Below are 24,933 nucleotides of genomic sequence, written 5' to 3' on the forward strand. Positions count from 1 at the left end.
GATACACTGAGATCTGAACACTATCTTGCATTTAAATATTTTTATACAAACAGAAGCTCTAACCAAACTGCAAAGCAATATTTGTCTCTGGGGATTATTAGAATTTTCTTCTACAGTGAATGTAATTCCTTCACATAATATTTTAATTTAATTTAATCTGCAATGAGTCTTCTCTTTTTTTTCTGCAGAAACATGTTTCCCCCCAACCTGGTACAAGCCTGCACACAACAGGTAGGTTACTGTCTTATACCTTTATGTGCAGTGTGGATCAATGCACTATCAGACCTATTATTAAATAATATGTCATTTGACATCTAGCCTTTTATCATGGTTTGAAGGAGGCAGGCGTTCTAAGCCCTGTGCTGGTCAAAGTTTGGACAGGCCTCAGAACAGCTCTTTAGACTCAGCTCTTCAGAAAATTAAATTAGTAGCTTTTTCTCTGACCTGAAGGAAATTGGCTTCTCAGTGCCACTTTAAAAAACACAGACTTGGCTGGCTGTGACAATGGTGCCCCAGATGGATGTTGCTTGCCAACAGACATAAGTAGCCATAATGCATATCTCACCTATCGTGCAGTTTCCAGTTCTCACAGTTAGAATTGAGACTAGCTTATTTTCATTAATCTCCTTAATCTTGAAAAACTGGCCTCATTTGGCAGGTGACACATCCCAACTTGGAAACATGTTTGTAGATTTTAGTCTATGTCTGCTAAGCTGCTCAGGGCAACCCTGTACATCTGTTTGATACTGGTTCTCTGACTTAGTTCTGGATTTTGTACAGCTAAATGAGAAACTGTGAAAACAGAATAAAGGTGTATTATCTGAAACATGTACAGTAGATATCCAAAGGGCTGAATATATACTGTAGGTGACCAGAGTTAAGATAAATGACTGAGCTTAAGGTTTTTAAAGAACAATTTTGTCCCTTAGGAATTTTTTCTTTGGTGTTCCTGATGAGCAACAATTCTTTCTTGTGCAGGAAATTATCTACCACCCCTAAAAAGTATTAACTTACCGGTTTCTGCTGAAGAACAAAACGTTTTTATTTCTCTGTGAGAGAAGACAACTTGCTTTTGTTTAAAGAATTTGAAAAGGATTCGTAAGAATTGTGCCAAATATGTCACAATACGTTTTCATGAGATGGTGGATCAGAATCCCTTCAAAGGAGATGCGTTTTGTATTCAAGGAAAGGGAGAAGATATCAATAACATCATAAAATACTGGGCGGTCTGGTAATAAAGAGGAGGCTTTTAACACGAATCAGTGTGCTAATAGATATTCAGAGATGTATGCAGCAGCAGGGAGGGATTGGTATTATTCTTGTCTTGCATTTTAAATGGAAGAGGTTGTAACATGCCGGTTGGTGGCCATATTTGGCTTTCTGAACTGGCAGCAGAGTAATGGGCTTGTAGCATGCGGGAGGGTCCGGAAACAGGCCAGTTTGAGAGGCGGCCCGCTGAGGCCGGACAAGGAAGGGCAGCTGGGACAGGACACTGACCGCAGGGGACTCTGCTGGCCTTGGAGCTGCGTTCCAAGCGCCGTCATGGACTCATGGGTCTGCTGGGACTGACCGAGAACAAAAGAGCAAGACGCTTGCCTGCTGTCTTCAGAGAGGAGATGTTTTTCCTCCTTGTAAAGAAAGGCACCGTGTTTTTTGCAAGATCTGTTTTCTCTCACAGTAACACTCACTCCACCTCTCTCAACTCATCATCCATTTACTAATCGCTTTATGTATTTAACCAGTACAGGAGCCAGAGCTTATCCCAGCAAGCAGTGGGAGCAAGGCTGGGTACATGCTGGACTAGAAGCCAGTCCATTGCAGGGCACGCAGACACAGACACAAAACAAACACACACGCATTCACACCAGGGCCAGTTTTCCCAGAAGACTATTAACCTCCCAGCATGTCCCTGGACTGTGGAAATCAGAGGAAATCTAAACCAACAGTGGGTGAACATACAGACTCCACACAGATGGCCCCCCAGGAATTGAAAACAGTGCCCCAACCCTGCGAGGCCGCAATGCTAACCACTGTGCCACCAACCTGCCCATCTCTGTCAACCCTCATTTTTAATTTTACGAACGACAAAGGAACTTTGACCGCTGCCTTCTTCAGAAAAGCATAGAAGTATACAAAGAACATGAGATTTTGTCTCGGACAGACTGGCACAGATGGATATTATCAAGAGGGGGAAGATGCATAGATGATATGGACAGTCTTTGTGATTTCAGGGCATGACTCACAAAAATAATGTAACTTAATATAAAAGCACATGAAAGTGTGGTAATAAAGGAGGTTAAAGGAGAGAAAGTGTGGTAATACTTTAATAATATTAAAGTATTATAATATAATAATATTTACCAGCAGCCATATCACATTGCAGCTCACAACTGGCAACCCACTGAAGCTCAGCAGGTGTGAGCCTGGTCAGTACCTGGATGAGAGACCTCCTGGGAAAAACTAAGGTGGCTGCTGGAAAAGGTGTTAGTGGGGCCAGCAGGGGGCGTTCACCCTGCAGTCCATGTGGGTCCTAATGCCCCAGTATAGTGACGGGACACTATACTGTAATACAGGCGCCGTCCTTCGGATGAGACGTAAAACCGAGGTCCTGACTCTCTGTGGTCATAAAAAATCCCAGGGTGTTTCTCGAAAAGAGTAGGGGTGTAACCCCAGCATCCTGGCTAAATTTCCCATTGGCTCTTACCAATCATGGCCTCCTAGTAATCCCCATATATGAACTGGCTTCATTACTCTGCTCTCCTCCTCACTAATAGCTGGTGTGTGGTGAGCGTTCTGGCCCACTATGGCTGCCGTCGCATCATCCAGGTGGGGCTGCACATTGGTGGTGGTGGAGGGGAGTCCCCATTACCTATAAAGCGTTTTGAGTGGAGTGTCCAGAAAAGTGCTATATAAGTGTAAGCAATTATTATTATTATTAATAAAGGAGATTATCTGTGTTTTTCCATTCTAGTTCAAGACGCAGTATGGCAAGCGGATGATCACTGTGATGGTGGTGGTGAACGATACTGTCTTCAACCTGACGAACTCCTCCCAGGAGATCCAGAAGGAGGAGATCATCCCCATCCCTGGCTCAGTCAACGGGGTGAACGCCCTGGGCCTGGTGGTGTTCTCCATGTGCTTCGGCCTCATCATCGGCAACATGAAGGAGAAGGGTCAGGCTCTCCGGGATTTCTTCGACTGCCTCAATGAGGCCATCATGAGGCTGGTGGCCATCATCATGTGGTAAGGCTGCATGCCACTCTCCAAGCCAATAGCCTACACAGCAGTTTAACACTCACGCTGACGCAGAGTCCTGAGCTGTCTGTCGATCTGCTCGATACTGTGCAGAGCAGATCCTCAGCTCATGGCTGAATGAGATCCTGGGATCAATTAACTAATAATCACCACAGGGCCCAAAGGGCTAAAAGGCCGTCTCCCATCTGTAACAGTTCCCATGTTCTCATTTATACATGTGAAAGCACTGCCCTAGAGGCTGTCAACAGCATCTCAAGCAACTTCATGCCCATTTGGTACTTTATATAAGCAGCCAGTATTAAATGATGTATCGCACTGCTCAGCAGTTCTAAAACACAAAAACACAAAAATTTGTTCTGATAGGAAAAACCATGGTTTGATGTTGTAGTTGAGTTGGTCTTTGAGACAGAGCTGTAATATGCAATAAATGGTCACTCACATAGACCTGCTTGAGTTTTAATGTATGTGGATGTATTTCTTCAGAGCTGGTGTGTTGACAGTGGTGGTGTGGCCAGCTGCATCACTCACTTGGATACCTTTGAGACTGAGCAACCTTTCCCAGACTTTTAAATATTGCTGACTGATGATGTCATAACCATCCTGGCACTTAACAGGCAACTGCCTCACTGGATACTCACCAGCCTCCCCCAGACAGGACAGAACAGACAGGTGTACTGAACTTTTAAAGAAATCGTCTCCCCATCATTGAAAGATGAATTGTTTTTCCTTTTCCTGTCATTTTATTAGAAACATTTAAAAGAGTTTTTCAGCCTTCCATCTAGAGGCACTCTGCGAGACTGACCTCTTCCTTTCTTCCAATAGTAGTCTTCCCTGGCTTTTTCTGAGCAGAGGAAGTTAAACACTGGATATGATCACTGTTATATTTCATCACGCTGATTAGCACGGAATTATCTGTGTTGGAATTTAGAGTTAATCTTTGTGTAGGAACCGATAGTCTTGAGATTTGTGTTTTATTTTTACTTTTTTAGTTCCCTCTTCAGATGATTATCTGTACTTTCAGCCTTCCTTCTCTGAAAGTACTTTCAGTCTTTAGTCATGGGGTAATTAAGGATATTTAAGGATCAAGAGTGACTACAGTAAATTCAGGTTAATCCAGTGTTTTATACTACACAATGGAAGGAACTAATCATTAATTTATATTAGATCTAAGATGACAATTAGAGGAATTCTTGTTTGATCAAAGATCGACACTGATCTATGTGTGTTACCACTTATTACATGTTACAGTCTCAAAGGTTACCTCTTCAGCATAGGTGTTTTGTTCTCCCTGTCTTAGGTACGCTCCCCTTGGTATCCTGTTCCTGATCGCTGGCAAGATCGTGGAGATGGAGGATATAAGCATGATGGGAGGACAGCTGGGGATGTACACAATAACGGTCATCATCGGCCTGTTCATTCATGCCGTGTTTGTGCTGCCTACCTTGTACTTTGTGGTCACGCGGAAAAACCCGTTTGTGTTCATCGGAGGGCTCCTGCAGGCCCTGATCACAGCCCTGGGAACATCGTCCAGGTAAGAGCAGCTACAACATCCTGGCAAGACATACTGGACAAGGAAAAGAGAATTGCAATTCTAAAATTCTGTTTTAAGAGTGAGTCTTTTCAGAATCGTAGCCAGCCTTCCAGAGCTTGCTGTAACATTGAGCGTAGTTTTCTTACACACGCCAAATAGGTTTGTTCTTGAGTGCTTATGGAGAGCGCTGATGCCAGCAGATGTTTTAAAGTGCACCAAACAGGACTTGTGATCCATCTAGGTCACTTTGTTACTAGTAGCGATTTGATTTTAGGATCTCACCAATGAAGCAATGATTCAACAGCATGGCAGGTTAGCCTGTTCCGTACTCAAACCACCGTTTGTGTAAAGACGTGCCTCCTGTACTTCAGTACAGCAGTAGTGTAGTGTAAGCCTGAGCTTGTACACATGGTCCTCCGCTTCATACCGTAGTCCAGAGCGCCACAGGTCAGCCCCACCTTTCCCTGTGTCTGCTTCAGCTCCGCGACTCTGCCCATCACCTTCAAGTGCCTGGAGGAGAACAACAACGTGGACAAACGCATCACCCGGTTTGTCCTGCCCGTGGGCGCCACCATCAACATGGACGGCACGGCGCTGTACGAGGCCCTGGCCGCCATTTTCATCGCACAGGTGAATGGGATGGAGATGAACTTCGGCCAGATCATCACCATCAGGTACCGAGCTTCCTGTCCCGCTGTTAAATGGCTCCAACAGGACGGACCAAGTGGGATGAGAGAGATACAGAATAGTGTCCTAGTAGCGTATTTTAAGTACAGGGTATATTGCAAATCTTTAAAAAAATATTGCCAGATAATAGTATTTTTAAATGCATTTACACAATAAAAAGTGATAATATGTTGATCTTTATGTTTAAATATATTTCAGTAATGCACTGATAACTGTGCATTACTACACACAGATACTAATGCGGATGTTAGTCTGTACATCCCATGTTAAAGAGCTTTAGGATATGTAGTGGGACCAGTAGGTTTTATAGGTAGTTTAAAAGGCTAAAAGAAGTAAATAGATTGAATTATATTTCTATACTGATTTTTGTTTTTTATATTTCTGTGTCAGGTTGCTGGTTTGTATAAATGAAACACATATGAGTGCTGATGAACAAATCACTGTGATACCAGAGTTTAGTGTTCAGTGGTTCCGCGTGCCCTGTTTTGTTCACTTCGCATTCATGGTGTGTGATGATAATACAGCATGATGAGGTACACCACAAATGGCATTTTCCCTAGTCTGTGTCATTACATTTGGTGATTTAAACAGTGTCAGAAATGTTTAAGATCTCAGGTGGTAATGTTTTTTTTAAAAAAGCAAAAGTGACTTGTGATTCTGTATAAATGCCATTTGAGAGATTTTACTTAAAGTACTTAAGAAGCAGAATTATGCTGAATTTATTCATATATTTTTGTTGAATCATATCCAATTCAGGTTCACTGTGGCCTGGTAAGCACTGGGCACAAGGTGGGATACACCCTGGAGAAGACGCAAGTCCATCACTGGTCATAGACAGAAACAAACACACACACTCACACCAGTTTTCCCAGAAGCCAATTAACCTACTAGTATAGGTTATACACAGACAGCATCCCAGGAATTGAACCCAGGGCCCCAGCACTATGAGGCAGTAATGCTAACCACTGTTCCACCAAGCTTCCCTTCTGCTGAATTCTGAACCTTTATTTTATACATCCAGCTGTACCGCACTCTTTAATGGAAGTGCTACCTAGTTGCTAACAAGCACTAGGCAGCATAGTGTGCATGTTAAATTGTCTTCTGACCCGTGGGTCAGGGGTCATTACAAACCCCTGGCAGGGCTCTTGCTACGTTGCTGTGGATCTCTCGAAAGAGGTGAGGCTGCTCTGTTTCCATGGCTTTCAGCATGCCGAGCAGCCTCAGTGGGCACAGGTGGGAACATGCTGCTGTAGAACGTATGGTGTTCTCTTTGCATGTGTACCTGTCTGGCAGGGCAGTGTGTGTTTCTAACAAATCTGCTTTCTTTTTCTCCAGCATTACGGCAACAGCTGCCAGCATAGGAGCAGCAGGAATCCCCCAGGCTGGCCTTGTAACCATGGTGATCGTGTTGACCTCTGTCGGTCTGCCCACCGATGACATCACACTCATCATTGCAGTGGACTGGTTCCTGTGAGTACTTGCTCAGCACGCGACTTGGTCCTGTTTTCCTGAGGCCGTGTTTTGATTTCTGAAAACGGCAGGACGTTGGCAAGGATACCTTGTGTGTACAGACTGCACCAGGGCAAGACAGACTGTGCCTCCTGGCTTTCCACCCAGACAGGCTGAGCATTGGGTCGAATTGTGGGACCCTATCTCCCTTGGAGCACGCGATTCACTTACTTGCACACTCAGTAGTCAAACATACATGGTTGTAACATATAAAAAGCCAAGTGCAATTACAGGCACCCCTGCACCTTACATTAGCTCATTCACTCAAACACCTCTGTTCAGCAGGCTGGAAGAGGCACCACTGCCGTTCCAGAGTTGTCCTAGGTAGGTTTGAAGCAGTCAGGGTACCCCCTGTTATTCTGCTGCTCCAAAGCTCTCTAAGAACAGGCCTTGGCCACCAGTGTGAGTCAGATGTGGCAAAAGCTCAGCGTGAGCATGTCAGGGAGAGAGCTCCGTCCTGGTTCTTGAATCTTGAAGAAACAACTTCCTTAAGAGGTGATTTAAATCTTACTTCATGCTCCGGTAGCGCAGTGGTTTTAAGTCCAGCGTGCTGAAGATAATTGCTTAGGCAAGAGCAAGTCTAACAACTGAATCTCTAAAACGGTAGTGTTTCTCCTTATTTAGTCACTTCTTTACCCAAAGGGTTGTGGGAGTGTGGAACAAGCTCGGTCAAGTCGACACTTTGACTTCTGTCAAGAAAAGACTGCATGAGGTCTTCGGCTGATTTACCAACAGTAACTAAATGGTCTCCTCTCGCTTGTAGCCTTTCTTTTGTTCTTATTTTCGTAACGCAGTCCGACATCTTCCAAAATAAGAATGCTGAAAAAAAGGGCAATAAACGGTGGAGGGCAGCTTTTGAAAGAATAAAGTTTATTTCTGTGTGCACTTTTCTCCAGGGAATAAATGAAGATCATTAAACTAATTTCTACTGAAATGTCAATTGGGTTTCAAATGTAAGGTTTCATTATACTCTCACCTTGGCTTACACTCCACAGAGCTTTGTAAAAACTGCCTTGCAAATTGTTAACCAAAGAATTCTTCAAGGCCATGAAATAATTGACTTCTTGATTTGACGTTAGAACTGTGCTTTTAGGTTAAAGTCTAGTTTTAGTAAAACCCCACATTGAGACACCCTGAATGACTGACACACTTTCATAGCATCTCCAGAGTCGTGCTCTATATATTTTTCTTATGTGCATCCTGTACTTGATATTAACACAGAACAATAATTAGTTGGCCAACTCTAATTGATTTCATTTTTAAAATACCCCCCTTCCCCCATTAAAGCCCGAACTAATTAGAAAAGCCCTTAGCTCTGTTTTAACTAGGATAGAACACATGGATAAGAAGAAAATACTCTCAGAAGTGCTTAGCTGGAGAAAGTGGACTATAATGTGAACTGAGGTGAAACACTGGAGAGCTACAAATAAGTATATTTACAATTTCTGGTTAAAATATGTATATGTTAACTACATATGAATGGGAAAACACTTTTGCCATCAATAAATTAAACACTTGGCTATATTCGATTCATAAATATTGGGGATCTTAAACACCAGAATACTGATACACCTGTTAGATATGAAATATAGAGTTCAAGCAGAGATGGTCAGTGGGGAAACTGGGAATATCCCAGTTCTTAACGACTAGGAATTATTTTTATAGCCAATGAGGAGATTGGGACTTTTCAACCACCGGTGTAAAGTGATGGATAAACACATCCAGTGTAATCAAATCCTGGTCTCCTGTGGCAGAACTTCACCCACAGGTCTACAGTTCCCATCTCTTGTGTGTCTTTGTAATTCTCTCACTGGGGAAAGCATGAGGAGGGGGGACTGCCCTTTAAGGAGATGGAGCCTTTTCAGAAGCCTACAAAAGGTTCCTTGTGTAAGCGCAGTGGGAACCGTGATCTGCTTGGTAAAGGGGGGTTTAAAGGTGTTTTACCCTCCAGCTGGGGGCCAGAAAGGCATTTCTTAAGCTGAGATCTTGAGGGAAGAGGAGTCCATTAGCCCCATCAAAACTCATTTGAGAACTTGTCAAGGGGGAAAAAAAAATAAAAACTCCAGTTTCCTGGAAGTACATAAAGGATGTCAAATGATAGGTGCGAACAGGTCTCTCTGGAGGAATAGAGAAACTGTCCTCAGCTCTGCTTAACTATGGTGCTGAAAATAAAGAAATCCACAGGGATGGGAGGATTTGGAGTTTCCTCCAGTAAAATGTGTTTTTTTTTCCCATGACTTGTTGCTTATCGAACACGGTGGATAGCGCTAGTGTTTAGTTTTCATTTGCAGGTGAAAACTCTTTGCACCTAGCGATTGGTGCCCTGGAGAGTAGTAATCGGAAGTGTTACTTTAAAAGCGTCTCTTCTGCGCGCTTGTATCACTGCTCTCTCTCTCTCCAGCCATTAATTGCTTGTCCTTCCCGCAGGCGCCCCTGTAGAATAGCTGCAGACAGAAGACCTGTCTCGGTTTTCTGCTTCAGAGTAGGCTCCTTGAGTGTACGCTAGTACATCACGATGACATGGGCAAAATTATGTGTTTTAAAGTAACATTTTCCATTTGCTAAAGTGAACAAGTTGCGCCACGTTCAGACATGGCTGCGTCTGCTTGAACTGCAGTTTAGCTAGAAGGAAAATGTTAATGTTGTCGCTTTAACAGATTCTTATACAAAAAAAAACATGAATAAAAATAGGAACATAAAGAAGATCGAAAACCAAGAGAGTGTCTTTTGGTGTGTTTTGGTTTGTTCACTTGCTGTAGCTTAAAAATAAGTCTCATCTTCTCGTTTCTGGACGTCTCTCTGAACGATCACCTGCAGCGCCTCCAAGTCACTTCGCTTTTGGAATGGAGCTGTGCTCGGGGAAAAAAAGCACAGCAGACGAGCTCAAAAGCTTCTTTTACCCTTTCTTTTATATGTCTCGGCGGGACTTTGTGGATGATGTGCTTGTGTGACAGGCTGAAAGATAGCCCCACGCCGCACAGTGGAGTAGCTCTGTTTTCCAGAAGTGATTTGTTCAGTTAGTTCGGTGCCACTGCGCTCAACCTCACCCACTCCGTGTCCTTATAACCCACAGGGACCGTCTGCGCACCACTACCAACGTCCTGGGCGACTCTATCGGGGCGGGCATCGTGGAGTACCTGTCCAGGCATGAGTTGCAGTCGAAAGATGCCGAGATGGGCAACTCGGTGGTGGAAGAGAAAGAGCTGAAGAAGCCCTACCAGCTCATATCCCAGGAAAACGAGTACGAGAACGAGAAACCTCTGGACAGCGAAACCAAGATGTAGTGTTCACACGCGTTCCCGGGTCTTTCTTGGGGAAAGGGGGCATTTTTTCTTTAAAACAACAACAACAAAATATACATTGCGGGTGTCGAGAGTTTCCCAACCACCGCATTCATTTGTTTCGTGCTGTTGCTGTTCTCGTTTTTTTTTAAATTCGCTCAGTCTTACTCTTGGTTTAAAAAAAAAGATAAAATTTAAGATAAAGGCATGGAATTCTGGCTCACACATATACTGTAGGAGTACCTGGGATGAAAAACTTGCACCATGTATACATTAAAAAAGAGAAGGAATTGGGTACAATCCTGACCATTTTTCTATTTGCTTTTGCTGTGATAGGCCATTAATGGTTTTGTACAGCCGAGCGTCCTTTGTCAATAGATACCGAGAGCATTGTAGTTTAATGCTAAATTTGCTACATTTATTAGTTTCTGTGGGATGGGGGGAAGGGAGGGGCTTCTTTATTGACTTTTTCTTCTTTTTTAGTTTTTGCCAGCTGCATCTTTTTAAGCGTTAAGGTTTAAATGGCATTTTTTTTTTATTTTCAGAGGTAAACACGTTCCAGTGTGAAAGTGCTCTATTGGTCCAATCTGCGAATACGAGAGGAGTTGGCTAATTTCTTTTTTAAAGGAAGGAATTTTAATTTTCCGTTTCTTGCCGTCACCAACACCGTTAAGACCCTCTTACTTAAGGTTACGGGATGAATTGACAGGAATATTGATATGCCGTGTCATTCTAAAATACATGTCTGATTTCGTTTAGTTGAAGGGAAGCTGTAGGGGGGAGTTGAACAGCGTGAATTGTGGGGGTGAGGGTTTGCAGGGGTTCGCTTCTTCACTTATTCTAATCTTCGCCTCAGAGTTTCTGTTCTGAAAAAAGAAAAGGGCACCCGTGGGGATACGGGCTCAGCCGTGCCGTATGAGGCCGTTCACGGTATCTGCCTACCGCGACACACTGCAGGTCTGCAGTCAGTACAGGTTGGCCGGTGAGCCTCGTGTTTTGTGCGCCTTTCTTGCCTAACATTTGCCCTGACCCTCACAGAAGCCCGGGGCGGACCGGTTGGCGTATCTCAAAAGCGTTTTCATCTCATTCACAACGTTAATGCCCAGTCAGAGTGCTGAAAACAATTCACTCTCAACTGAATTTTGTTTAGCGGTTACGTTATCTTGTTTTCTTTCCTTTTCAGAGCGTCTGAATCCAATCCCCGTACGGATTTATTTTACAGGTCCCTTCTTTTGCACAGAATTAGTAACAGGGTTACAATACATACCTGATACACAAACTCTAATGACACACACCGCAGGCATTTCGGTTTAGACTGAAAGGACTCCTAGAGTTTCAGTAACAGCATTTGGCGCAACCAACAAAATCTGCGTTTTGTGATTGATTCAGAACAATTTTGAAATATGTGGAATCCGATGTGGGTGCTGCTAGAAGGAAGGTATTCTTTAATTACTTTCCAACCTTACCGATTCAAAACCTCACTGGCCACCAATGCAGAGCGGTGAGTTTGGGGGTGATGTGTTGGGACAAAAGTGAGTGCAGGTGACTGTACCTGATATCCTAGGGGTTAAGAGTGTGCCCAGCAGTGGGGCCAGGCATTGCCCTGAATCTCTCTTTAGGGTCTGAGCAATAAAAATGTACATTTATTGATTTTTGGGAGATATGGGGTGCAAATAGTAATGAATTTAAAAGTCCATGCAGGCATTGGGAAGGTTATTAAGCTAAATGTGAAATCCTGGCTCCAAGTGGTCCCCTAGACAACAGTCACCAGACACAGAAAGGATTAGGCACTGAGCCGAGCTCTATATCTGGGTAAGCTTTATAAAATAAAGTTTCCTTTATACATTTTTAAAAGTTTTATTGTCAGGTTTGAAAATGATGCATTTGTTTTTATTTTAATTTTATTTTGCTGTTATTGTTACAAAAGAAGGCTACAATTTACCTACAGAGTTTTGGCACTGTGCTTTGACAGAAGCCACTTCAGTGCTAAAAAGCACAGGCGCTCACTTGATTTACATGAAGAATATTGATTTAACTAATATTTGATCTTTTGTTCTTTTAACAGTTGCCAGGTTGTTTTTTTTCCTCCTATAGTAGGATAGGTAAACTGTGCCTTCTAATATCTGTGGCTACAATTTAAAAAAAAATACATAGATGTCCTTTAATGACAAATTTTTATTTTGCTAACAGACATTGTAGAATGTAGAAATGTGTTTCAAAATTTTTATATAGAGAATTGTGTAGATACATGTGTACATTAACTGTAGAGAACTTGGAATAATGGTTTACTTGTGGAAACTACGCTGTACAGTTGCTGCAAAGACGTGGTCTTTATATTGATAACTGGACAGTCCATCCATCCAACACTGTCTGACACACAAATTGTAGCACAATGTGTTATGATTGTATAAGAACTAACTCTAATGGAAACTGTGATTTTTTTCATTTTAATGTTTTTGGGTTGTTGTTTTTTTTGCTTGGCATTTGCAATTGGGTCTGTATGTAAATGCAGCACACGCGCGATTTGATATACAAAAACAAATAAATAAAACATAAAGGTAGGTTTGTCTCCAGTAAATATAGTTTTAAATAAAATCTCAAAATGAACATATTGAGATGACTGTGCTCTCTTCTTCAAGATCCTCTTCTGTTTTTCTTGTTGTAAGGGTTCAAATTTGCTTTCTGCTGTGCTGTGTTCCGTTTACATAGACAAATCAAGAGCGACCACCCCACACACATACAGGAACCAGCAAGTCACTGGATTCCATTATTTCCCCGGGTGCAAAAACACGAATAAGAAGGGTTACAAACAAGAAGGCCATGGGCACAACTAGTTTGTCCATTGCCGGTAGCTCACTGACTAGAGGATCTCATCCAGCCAGCCCTGCCTTGACAGGAGCCAGGAGTTTGGCTTTGACATCATGACAGGGTAGCCTGTTCCAGACCCCTACAACTCTTTGTGCTCCGTTTTGGGCTGTTGCTCCTTCATCACATCATCTACCCTTTCTCACCTCCGTCCAGCCTAACCTTTTTGTTTTGCTTGTCTTTGTTTATGAAGAGATGAGGCAGCGTGTTGTGAATAAAATAAAGATAACTGTCACGGATGTCGGAAGGGACAAACCGTGGAATGACAGGAGAGCGAAAAGACCCTATGCGTAGCGGCGAGACTGGGGGTTAGCCCGGGCTCAGCTGTTCAGGGAATGCCGTATAGAAACCTATGCCCTCAGGTAGCGGACGTGGGGCGACCTGTTGCAAGGCGGGTCTCAGGACATCCGAACGTCAATGCTGAGCTAAGGCAGAGTGAAAGACCCGGAAATATATAGCCCCAGAGAGAGAGAAACACCGGAAGGAAAGCAGAGAACCGGAAATGAGAGACAGGACAGAGAAGGAGCGCCCTCTGGCTACCGAGGGTGTGACAATAACAACAACAATTATAACAATAACATCATCATAATCATCATCACTCAAACACTTTTTAATACAGGTTGTGGGGGAGCTGGCAGACAGTGGCAGGATACAGCCTGGACAGGATGCCAGTTTATCATTGGGCACTCACATGTGGCAGAAAATGAAGAGAAGTCTATGAGTCTGGGCACCATGTCTTTGCACTGTGGGGACACTAAGATACAAGCCACTGTGATTGCACCATCATCAAATATGATACATAGCACAAGCACTGGAGTCTTCTATTCAGGCCCCCATGACATTCTCATATCATTTAAGGTGGACAGCCAAACACAAAATAAGTACAGTATTTGAAAACTGTATTGTGCATCATTGGAATGATAACTTCAATTAGTATTTCAATTGAGAAAAAATGATTCAAAGCCAATCCAAATGAAGAGATATGCTACTAGGTGATAGCAAGAAGAATCTTTTCTTTGTCTTTGCGCAGAAAACTGGAACTTTGAGAAGTTCACTGCACAAGAACAAAAATATTTAAAAGCCAGTTATGCTATATAAAACATTTATTACATCACTATTTATAATCATGCCAGTTTTGTTTCCAAGGAAACAAAATATCTATATTTCACTAAAAAAATATATGCAGACTTTTTTTTAATGACATCCTCATTTGGAAAAAGCTGCAAATCTGCTGTCCAGTTAATAATCCATGATTAATGATACACGCTTTTGGGCTATTACAGTTCTAACTGCCTGCCCATTGTTCACTGCTTTTGTTTAAACTGGTGGTTTCAACTGTTCCCTACTGAAGATCCTCACAGGCAGGGTCACATGCTTTCCTCTAAAAGACTTGCCTGGATGCAACAGTGCTCCACAGGATCTCAAGTGTAATTGATAGGTTGGTATAGTTTTAATTTAATGTAATCACAGTACAGTAGATCAATTAGAAAATAACTTTGTTTCAAATGAAGGATGCCAAGGCACTTCTGTCTGCATCTTACACTGTCTACTCTGGGGTGAACTAGACACATCTGTGGTATAAAAGTCAGGCTTACTATCCGGAGATCTCATGTTCTGTCCCTGCTGATGGCCCCAGCTGCTCTGGGGTGTGCGCACTATGCTATACAGCTGACACTGGATATTCCCAGAGAATTCCCTGAGGATTTTATCCACAGACTAGAACCCGTATTGGAGACTCTGCTATCTCAAGCTCAGCTCTCAGTCCTATAATTCTTTTTCCTAACTTGTGCTCCCACTAATGGACCGGTGAGCTCCAGGACTATACCATCTCTCTCCACCTTCTGGTGGCTCCATATCTGATAGCTGTGTTCCAGCTGCCACACCCCACAGCACTCGCCATGCTATTGCATTTTTCCCTGGATATAATGCTCCTGCACAGCACTATGTACAACGTCTAAACTTCACTTACCAGCCTTGAGTGATTGAAACCAACTTGTCCCAGTTTTACAGGCGGCACAGGGGTATGGCAGGTAGCACTGCTATCTCGCAGCTCTTGGGTCTAGGGTTTAACTCTGAACTGGGGCACCCTCTGTGTGGAGCTCGCGTGTTTTTCCAGGTGTCCTCCCAGAGCTGTGTCGGCCAGGTTAATTGGTTTATCTGGACTTGCAGGGTGCAGTCCTGCCTCGGACCCTGTGCTTCCACAATAGATGTCAAGCTGTGTAGACACCTCCCAGGAACGATGAGCAATAAGATTACCAGGGCAAAAAAGAAACACACACAAGAATGTAGATGGAATGTGGATCACTGGAACAAGTGAAAAAGTTAGGACGTTTTTACAGGGCTAGATTTTCAGACATATTCCAAAATTTGAATTGCTATTTTCCGTGCACATCTGGATTTTGCACATCTGGAGTTCCGTTAAGGGTGGTATGGTGGCACTATTGTTGGCATTGCAGCTTCACTGGCATTAGGGCCCTGGATTCAATTCCTGAGATGCTATCTGCGTGGAGTTTGTTTGTTCTCCCCGTGTGGGAGTGGGTTTCCTTTCACAGTTCAAACACATGATGTTCCTCCATCGATGTTGACGAAGACCACGACTATCAAATGATTATTAAGATTTATTGAAATGTGTCCTGAGATGGCTGATGAGTCCAGTTTGGGTATGGAAGTATCTACCACGAATATGGCATTTAAGACCAGTGTTTGCTGTGGCAGAGGTGCTGACAGCTCTGGCTTTTGGTGTCTCATGCTTCCTTTCCGTCTCGGCCATGCGGCGTTCTTCTGCAGCCTCTGTTCCTCTGAAGATCTGCCTGCGCCATGCTGTGTGATCAGATGCGAGGCTTTCCCAAATGTTGACGGAGATTCCTTTCATGGAGGTTTTTCGACTGTCCCTAAAGTGCATCTTGTGTCTCCCAATGGGGCGCTTTCCCTCTGCCAGTTCAAGAGCAAGAGCTCTTGGGAAGACGCTCATCGTCCATGCGTAGGACATGTCCGGCCCATCTGGCCTGAGGTTTCTGCAGCAGGGTGTGAATGGTAGGTTAATTTACTCCTGGGGAATTTGGCCTTGCTATGAGTGTGTTTGTGTGCACTTGTGACTATGTGTGTCCTGAGATGAACTGGTGTGCTGTCCAGGGTGTACCCTGCTGTGCCCCATTGCTTGCCAGAATAGGCTCTGACTCCTTTGTGACACTGAATTGGATGAAGTGGCTAGAAAATGGATGGATGAAGTTCAGATAAAACATTTAAATTGCTCAAATGGCTATAGTGAACAATATAGTGAAAACTATAGTGAACCTGTTGACAATACTGAGATTTGAAAAGAGGTTTTCCAAAAAAGAAACAAATAAATAATTCTTGGGATAACCTAGTATAACTTAACCTTTTGTTGGTTTTCTTTCATTTTACCTTTCTCGGAGTGTGACAAACAGAATGCTGCTAGCAAGATTTCACTTTTTTTTAATAAAGTGAATGGGGTGTGAGACTCTTTTTTTGTGCAGGATCTTAGCCAATCCACTGTTTACCATCAAAATAACTTCACTCCGGGAATAAGTGAATAGAAAGCAAATCACAGCTCTACTGCTGAGCAGACCATTCAGTTTTCCTCGATCAGAGAAGGGGGATTTACTGGCAGGTGATTAACGCAGCCTACTTTTTACTGTCTCTGTGTGTCTCTCTCTCACACACACTCTGTACAGAGACCAATGAGAGGCCTCTTTCTCCCCTTCAATTCAGGATGACATTCTTGCATGGTGACATCATACTTTTAGAGACAACATCAAAGGGCTGGGAACCCATTTTGCAAATGAGACACAACCAAAGGAACAGATAAATAGCAGCACTTTCTATCTCCTCATGGTGCTTTTTGAACCTCAATAGCATGGCCTGGCAATACCTAATACCCAACATCAGGGCCAGGCCTGCAGCGCAGACAGTTTAGGACTGAGCTAGAGAGACAATGAGGCTGGAAAAAGTTTTCCTTTCTGAATTAATTACAACAAATCCTCACAAGTCAAAATTAAAAACCAATGTCTTTTGAGAAGCTTCTTTCCACGTACATCCTGATTTGCCCTCAGAGCTGCAAATGCACAAATTCAGGACTTAATGCTCTACGCTTCAATGAGGAGACTCTGTTGCTCATCTGTTTTGAAAACATTGGAGATCCTTAACACTAGCCCTTTCCAGTTCCCCGGGACTGAGCCCTGAATCTTTTGCTCCCTGTCTCAATGCACAGCTATCTGTGCAATCACAGCTACCCAGAAATCACAGGTGACGTGTAAATGCAAGTCCCTGTGGATTCAGAGGCACGGTCTGTAGAGATTCTTTATTGAGCCTGTGCTGAGGTCAAAGGTTCTGGCTCAAGTCTGGGCTATGCTGTGAGATTTCTTGCCCTCTGTAGGCAAGGGGTCAGGAGGCTGGGAGTTGCTAAGAACACATGGAGATCCCACGAAGTGTAGCAAGGCAGACTAGAACACAGAACCCTGCCCCTTACAGACAAGAGACAGGCAGAAACAGGCGTAAAATCACTGGCGCTACCTCACAGCCATATTAACAACATTTGCGTGAAATATATAATACAGCGTTTCTACAGTAGCTTACTTTTCAAGGGGTTGGAAATCACAGTGCACAAAAAATATGAAAAGGGCAAACAGCCCCATTGTTCAGAATTATATATTTTTTTAATTTGATGTTTAATCTGTTTCACTGTAAATTCAGTCTGTGCCACGTGTTCATCATATATTGATCACCTAAAAAGAGCTAACAAGAGCTTTAGCATAAAGTTCGTATGTTGAAAATATTAGAAACGATTCACGGCAAGTCAGGTTTTTGCAAAATGCCGGGCGGGGAGAGGTTAGAGGCGATTTCATCCTTGGTGGGTGTGTCCCCAGTACAGCCAGTACTGTTTACGACACGACAGAGACAGAATCACATGAGCTTGATCGGCCGAATGGCTTCTCTTATCTCTGGCCTATTCTGTTGTTAAGCCATAAACCTTTTGTTCTTGCATCGCTGGAATTAAATACTTTGTTGTATCTTGTTTCATGAGTCTCCGAAATCTTTTAAATTTAGACTCATCCGACCAGAGGACTTTATCCCCGTAAAGCTTTTCAATGCTCGTCATTACCATCCTCTGTCTAGAGTCACACCCTAGGACAGCACAGCTAAGTGCCACGTTGGCGTGGTAGGCTCGAAACGTAATCCTCTGGGATGTATAGCGGGGGAATGAAAGCGGAACTAGTGTCGAGTTCGTATGGGAAAGGTGCTACTGTAAGCGTTTGCTGCCACCTGCTGGACGACAACTGAAATGTCCACAGATCCTGTATATAATAATGTCTGTGTGCGAGTGTTGACTTCGACTTCAAAATCTTTAAATAAAATCTGACATCTGATATTTTAAAGTATCAACACAAATCAGCAGGAGAGGTAACTTTCTAAACTTGCAATTAAGCGTATGTGCCCATACACCTGTTAACCTAAGCTCTTGAATGACTTATTCTCCTTTTAAAATATTAGATTAAAAACACTGCATTTTCCAGTCGTTGAGTAGATTTGTCAGTAGTTGTTGAATTTAAACAACTAAAAAATGGAATGCAATGTTTCTAACAGAACAATACAATTTTTCAGATTCAGTTCTCTCTGCTTGCTGTGGGTTTTAAGAAGGCTGTATAATGACTTCTGCTCTAGGTTTACTTCTGATTGTTTTTTCACTTTCCAATACCCTCTAAAAAAAATGAGTCTTTTCTCAAAACCATTTGTCTCACTCCATTTCTTTGCCTGCTCTCTGAGAACATAGAAACACAAAGAGGTCCGGAGAGCCTTTATGCCCCAATCAGCTCATTTCGATTTCTAGTAGCTGAATGATTTCATGATCTGATCCAGCTGTTTCTTGAAAGACGTCAGGGGTATTAGTTTCATGTTTCAGCAACACTGCCTAATTTTTTGTTTGGCTTCAGACCAATAAATTAGTCATATGTGCTCTTCTGCTGCTTGATTAATTTATTTTCTCCCCTGTGCTGGGCTCATTGACCATCTTGGAGTGGAAATGTCTTTTTAGTAAACTAACCTGGGTGCAGGAATCAGGCAAGAAGCTGAAAGCAATTTAATTTTAAATAAAAAATATTACGGTTTTGAAAAAGGCAAGTAGCTCTTTTATAGGAATAGTTCATGTTTGTACATGATGTACACACTATGGCTTTCCAATGAATAAATGTAGCTAACACGACAGAAATGCTAGCAACAGACTTAAATTTCAATGCTTTCAATCGCAGCAAACGGACCACAGCAGAGACCCAGATTGTGACATAACCAGCTCCAGGCAGTCAGCAATGGTGCCCAAGTGTACACATTAGAGCCCTCTCCAGCTTCCAGCTTTCGACAGCTATCACCTCTCAGCCATGTGGAGTCCCCCTGTTTCTGCCACAAGACAGATTTTTAACAGATAACTACTGAGCATACAAAATCAGCATTTCTATATCGTGATGTGTCCTGTGTGCCTCTGCGCGAACAAGCAAGGCGTTTTGTGATTAGTTCCAATTCCTCTGTGGTATTCGACTAGCAATCAGCACAGGAAGTCTTCATTTCCAGAGCCATCTTGGGACTGAGTTTCAGTGTAATACATTCATGCAGCATAATCGCTTGTGGGATTCTTGAAGTGTGAGAGCAGAACTTATATCCTTGTGCCACCAAGAACCAAAATAGGCTTTTTTCATTTTAAGGTAATTATTATGCAAATGCTAAAAGATGGTTAAGAAGTAGATGGAAAATGAGCAAACACAACATACTCCGAAAACCACCAATGTCAGTGAGAAGCCTCACTGATAGTAGCGCCACCAGCAGTGACTACAAAGTTTTTTCATTGAGAGACCGAAACAATTGCTTCTCGAAAACTGATGTACAATACAATATATAAGCCACACTCCTGACCTTTTGAAAAAAAGGGTTCCCAGGCTGCCAGCATGCGGGCTGCTGTTGTCCACCTACAGGAACAGTTTCAGAATCAAGCCTATCACAGCGCTGCTCTCTGCTGAATCACCTCACTCAGGAAACAGACACTCAGAAAAGAACATCATGAGAGGAGGAGATATGTCAACCGAGCCCATCTGGTAGCTAGCAGCTACTTGATCCAAGGATCTCATCCAGCTGTTTCCTGAGAAGCCGGTGAACCAGCTGTGATAACATAGTAGAGTAGCTTGTTTCACACTCCCACAACTCTTTGGGCAAAGAAGATTTACATGAACATCCAAGCAGTTTCCACCTGTGTCCTCTGCTTATATTTTGGAGAATTCTGCCAGGTAGACTTTGTTAGTGCTTCTGAAGATTTTGAACATGTGAATTAAATCACCCTGTAGTCTTCTCTGTTCAAGACTAAAAAAACAAACCTAAAAAGTTTCAGTTCCTTTTGGCTGTCAGGTTCGGACATTCCTTTAAGCACTGTATCCGGTAGCTCTTCTCTGGACTGACACCACTGATGCAGTATTTTTCTTTTAAGCATGTACTAATTGTACATAGTATTCTAAAATAGTTCTTTAAGGCTTTCTGTTCTGTCATCTATGTTTTTAGTAGAAAATTTGCAGTCATTCTTTTGTTTCTATAAATAATACAAAATTAAATCTGGACCTTATGCAAACACAGCATACATCCTTAATTTTTAACTGGTATTATATACTGCCACCACGAGAGGGCACATTTTCCCCCAAATCCTATTTTTGCATCTGATTGATTCGATGATACAGGTGAAAACACTGATGTAGGCAAATTAACACGTCACATATTACAGTCTATATATTAGCTTATTATTTCTAAATTTTGACACTGAGCTTTTATAGTACTTCTGTGTTATTTGTAACACATATGAAAATGATATATATGATCTATGTGTGGAAATGGAAATTCCTACAGAGATTTGAGTTTCTTCTTTCTGCTGCAGTTCATGCTTTTCTTGTCACTTAGCCCAAAGAAAATGACATGATCTGAAGCAAAGTCTGTGTGACCAAACTGTACTTCCCCTGAGACTCGCGTGCATGACCTCTCCGTGATAGATGTCCTGGGTCCCCTGGGCAGGAACACCATCTTTTTGAGGTGTGTCTGAGTAAACACAGGAAGCTGGAATCGGCACTTCCTGTTGCAGGAGCAAACGGCTTCGTTAACGGGACAAGATAGCTGATGTTTGGACGGAAGGGGCCAGTGTCAAAGGGAAACTGCCACCACTGACCGCTCACATTTGTAGAAAACAGTTTTTTAAGAAGTGAAACAATAAGAAATGTTCGATACTCCATTCCAGGTCTCACTACGCAGACAGTAATAGAAATAATTATGTTTTTTTCTGGTTTGTATTGCACTCTGTTAGTATTTTAGGTTTTTTCTTTCCTGTGTCAAATCAGACAAAAGCAGCCATCCCTGTTACTAGATTCTGACTCTACAGGGAAAAAGTTGGTGTCTGACAAGCAGCCATCGAACAAGACAACCGCTAGCTTAGGTGATGTGTGAGATCATAATATCTACACACACCATCTCAGTGCAGCCTCAGTGTGGTTGTCACCTGCCTTGAGACCTCTGGAACAACTTCGCAATGAGACAGAACATTGCATTTAATCATTTGGCTAATGGTAAATGTGTGTTACACTTACATTTATTCATTTGGAGGATGGGTTTATCCAAAGTAAATCAAAATCACATTCAAGGTGGATAGGGTGCATGTGACAGTAGAATTAACTATCTTCAGCTGTTAGGAGTCAATACTCAGGCTGGGGCAATATCATCAGTGGAGTTCCACAGAGATCCGTACTCAGACCACAGCTCTCCCTAATTTATATCAATGTCTAGATTCTGGTAGAATTTGTGAACTAGCGAAGTTTGCAGATGATGCCACAGTAAAAGGAACAGCAAACACTGTAGAAGCTTTAGATCTTTAAATTAGAAATGAGATATTTAGAGAGACTTCGAAACACCTGACATGACATTTCTTGCATGCGAGTGTAAAGTGCAAGTTCTGAATGCAGGGATCAAAAACCAGATGGGAAGCACTGAGCCTGAATAGGCCACTCATGAAAAAGACTTTGGTGTTTGTGTTGACACATCATTCACATCTTCTAGACAATGTAGGGCACCGATAAGAAATGCAAACAGTATTAGGATATATAGTTAAAAGATACATCCAGGATATCAGGGAGAACACTGTCTATATTCCCAGTATGGGGAAATGTTGGACAAATATGAGCTCCAGGGAGGGAATTATGGAGGCCTATGGGTCTGAGACAGGCCTCTGGACCCCTGCTCCTGGAGAGCCACTGGCCTGCAGGTTCTACAGACAGCCTTCAATAGCCCAGGGTCAGGGGCGGGGAAACATGTGACCTCCTAATAATCAAACAAGTGACCGGGTTCTGCAGCTCACTCTTCCCTCTTCACCTGCAGTGAGAAGCAGTTAGACTTCACACCAGCAGGGGGCAGAGTTAGACAGCAGGAGACACACAGCAGCCCCAAAGCAGGAGACACACAGCAGCCTCACAGTGGGAGACACAGCAGCCCCCCAGCGGGAAACACACAGCAGCCTCTCAGTGGGAGACATACAGTAGCCCCACAGTGGGAGACACTGTAGCCCCAAAGTGGGAGACACTCAGCAGCCCCACAGCGGGAGACACACAGAAGCCCCACAGGGGGAGACACCGCAGCCCCACAGTGGGAGACACACAGCATCTCCACATCGGGAGACACAGCAGCCCCACATTGGGAGACATACAGCAGCCCCACAGCGAGAGACACCGCAGCCCCACAGTGGGAGACACACAGCAGCTCCACATCAGGAGACACATCAGCCCCACATTGGGAGACATACAGCAGCCCCACAGTGGGAGACACAGCAGCCCCACATTGGGAGACACACAGCAACCCCACGGAAGGAGACACACAGCAACCTCACAGTGGGAAACACACAGCAGTCTCACAGTGGGAAACACACAGCAGTCTCACAGTGGGAGACACACAGCAACCTCACAGTGGGAAACACACAGCAGTCTCACAGTGGGAGACACACAGCAACCTCACAGTGGGAAACACACAGCAGTCTCACAGTGGGAGACACACAGCAACCTCACAGTGGGAAACACACAGCAGTCTCACAGTGGGAGACACACAGCAACCTCACCGTGGGAAACACACAGCAGTCTCACAGTGGGAGACACACAGCAGCCTCACAGCAGTAAACACATTGTAGTCCCACAGGGAGAGAGAGGAGAAACTGCCTCACCAGCTGAAACAGATTTTCTAATTTAGATTAAGAAGGTCAGCTTGAGAAAGCACCAAGTGGAATTTCCCTGAAGTCGAACAGCCCTACTCTTACAAAACTGCACCCTGGGATCTTTAACGACCAAGTTCGTCATGATCTGTGTTTAACATCTCTTCAAAGTCAGCGCCTCCTACAGCACAGTTCCCCTGTCACCATTGAGGGGTTCTAGTGCGGAAACCTGGGGCTAGAGGGAAGAGCACCACTTACTGGTCCAGCAAAACCACTTGCAGCACCTGGATTTCCATGCAGGTCTCCAGCCCCAGTACTGAACGGGCCCAGCCTGGCTGAGCTTAGGAGGACAGATGACATCAGGAGACAAAGTGCTGCTCCTGTCACTTAGCTACAGTGAATCCAGAGGGTACACCAGGTGTACACTTTACGCCAAGTGTGAACCACTGCATGCTAGTAACCTGAATGTGCACTATACATGTCAGAATCAAGGGGCCAATCTTGATGGCACAGGTTCAGCGTTACTGTTCCAAAGTCTACCTTTTACCATAGTACTCCACAACCAACTTTCACAGAGGGACAATATTTAGGTGTGAGGTTCTGCAGTTAGTTTGAATATTCTGTCTTGTTCTCTTGGACTGTGTTTTGAGTTTTGCTTGAACAGGTAGAGGTACTTTAATTTGGAACAGAGAGGACTTAGGAAAGAGAAAAAGGGGGCATTTAAGGTTTCCCTTAAAGAAGAATTCGCAGAGAATAAACCCCAACAAGAACTTTGTGCACCAAAGGAAAACAGAGAACAAATGAGCAGGAAAAGGAGTAGAAAGCTGTCCCTACACAAAGAGCTGTGGGCGTTTGGAACAGGAGCTCTAAACGCACTGTGGATGCCCTCAGGGGTCAGTTGCGCTGTGCTGTGAAAGTCCACGGGCAGAGTCTCTAGAGTCTAGACCATGATCCTCCCCCGACACGTCTCGAGACGGTGTTCCGGTTCAGGTGAGCGCGCGGCCAGTAGTAACCCGCTGCCCTTAGCAACGCCGCCTCATCGAGATTGAGTTCATCTGCCTCGGGTTGTATATATATTTTAAACGCACCCGAAGTTCATTTACCACGCTGTTCTTTGAAGAAATAAACCGGGACGCTTAAAGCCACGAACCGAGACGTTGCCTTTACTTACCTGGGTGAGTATTTTTTGTCCTTCCTCGGCTGTATACTTACCAGCCTGATATCTGATTGACGGACGACGCACGCTGATCGATATGCTGACGTCGGTCTGTATACAGGTTATCGATTGATGTATTTGGTGAAGATGCGTGTGTGACATCGATTTATTGATTGGACTGCCTTTTATAATGAAAATAAAACTTAATGAGACGACTTCATCGTTACTTAATGGTAGTCTTACGCATGGCCAGATTTGTTTTCCTCGTGTTTTCCTTGGCCAGTGTTTCGTCAAGTAGGCCAGCTCCTCATTTAAACAGGACTGTCACAGAACCCGACCCTGTGAATGGGGATTGCCCTGGTAATAAGACGTGTGCCCACATGACACCTCGATACTGTCGCCGGCCAAGGGCTGCACTTCG

The 24,933-nt window shown here is 43.5% G+C and overlaps 2 protein-coding genes across 5 annotated transcripts in view; both read left to right on the forward strand.

The window, feature by feature from the left end:
- slc1a3a (solute carrier family 1 member 3a) overlaps window positions 1-12,874 on the forward strand; it is a 34,704-nt gene extending 21,830 nt beyond the window's left edge. For all 3 annotated transcript variants that reach the window (XM_069186921.1, XM_069186922.1, XM_069186923.1), the window contains exons 5-10: window positions 189-231; window positions 2,972-3,243; window positions 4,553-4,786; window positions 5,266-5,460; window positions 6,809-6,943; window positions 10,056-12,874. In XM_069186921.1, the coding sequence (XP_069043022.1) occupies window positions 189-231; window positions 2,972-3,243; window positions 4,553-4,786; window positions 5,266-5,460; window positions 6,809-6,943; window positions 10,056-10,266 (1,090 nt within the window). In that variant the 3' untranslated portion in view covers window positions 10,267-12,874. The remainder of the gene's footprint in view (window positions 1-188; window positions 232-2,971; window positions 3,244-4,552; window positions 4,787-5,265; window positions 5,461-6,808; window positions 6,944-10,055) is intronic.
- Window positions 12,875-24,413: 11,539 nt separating this feature from the next.
- The window catches only part of nipbla (NIPBL cohesin loading factor a), a 92,993-nt gene continuing 92,473 nt past the window's right edge, over window positions 24,414-24,933 (forward strand). For both annotated transcript variants that reach the window (XM_069186926.1, XM_069186927.1), the window contains exon 1: window positions 24,414-24,531. The gene's annotated coding sequence lies outside the window, so the exon portion shown is untranslated. The remainder of the gene's footprint in view (window positions 24,532-24,933) is intronic.

The sequence above is a fragment of the Lepisosteus oculatus genome, chromosome 3 (genome assembly GCF_040954835.1).
Source record: "Lepisosteus oculatus isolate fLepOcu1 chromosome 3, fLepOcu1.hap2, whole genome shotgun sequence".
NCBI lineage: Eukaryota > Metazoa > Chordata > Actinopteri > Semionotiformes > Lepisosteidae > Lepisosteus > Lepisosteus oculatus.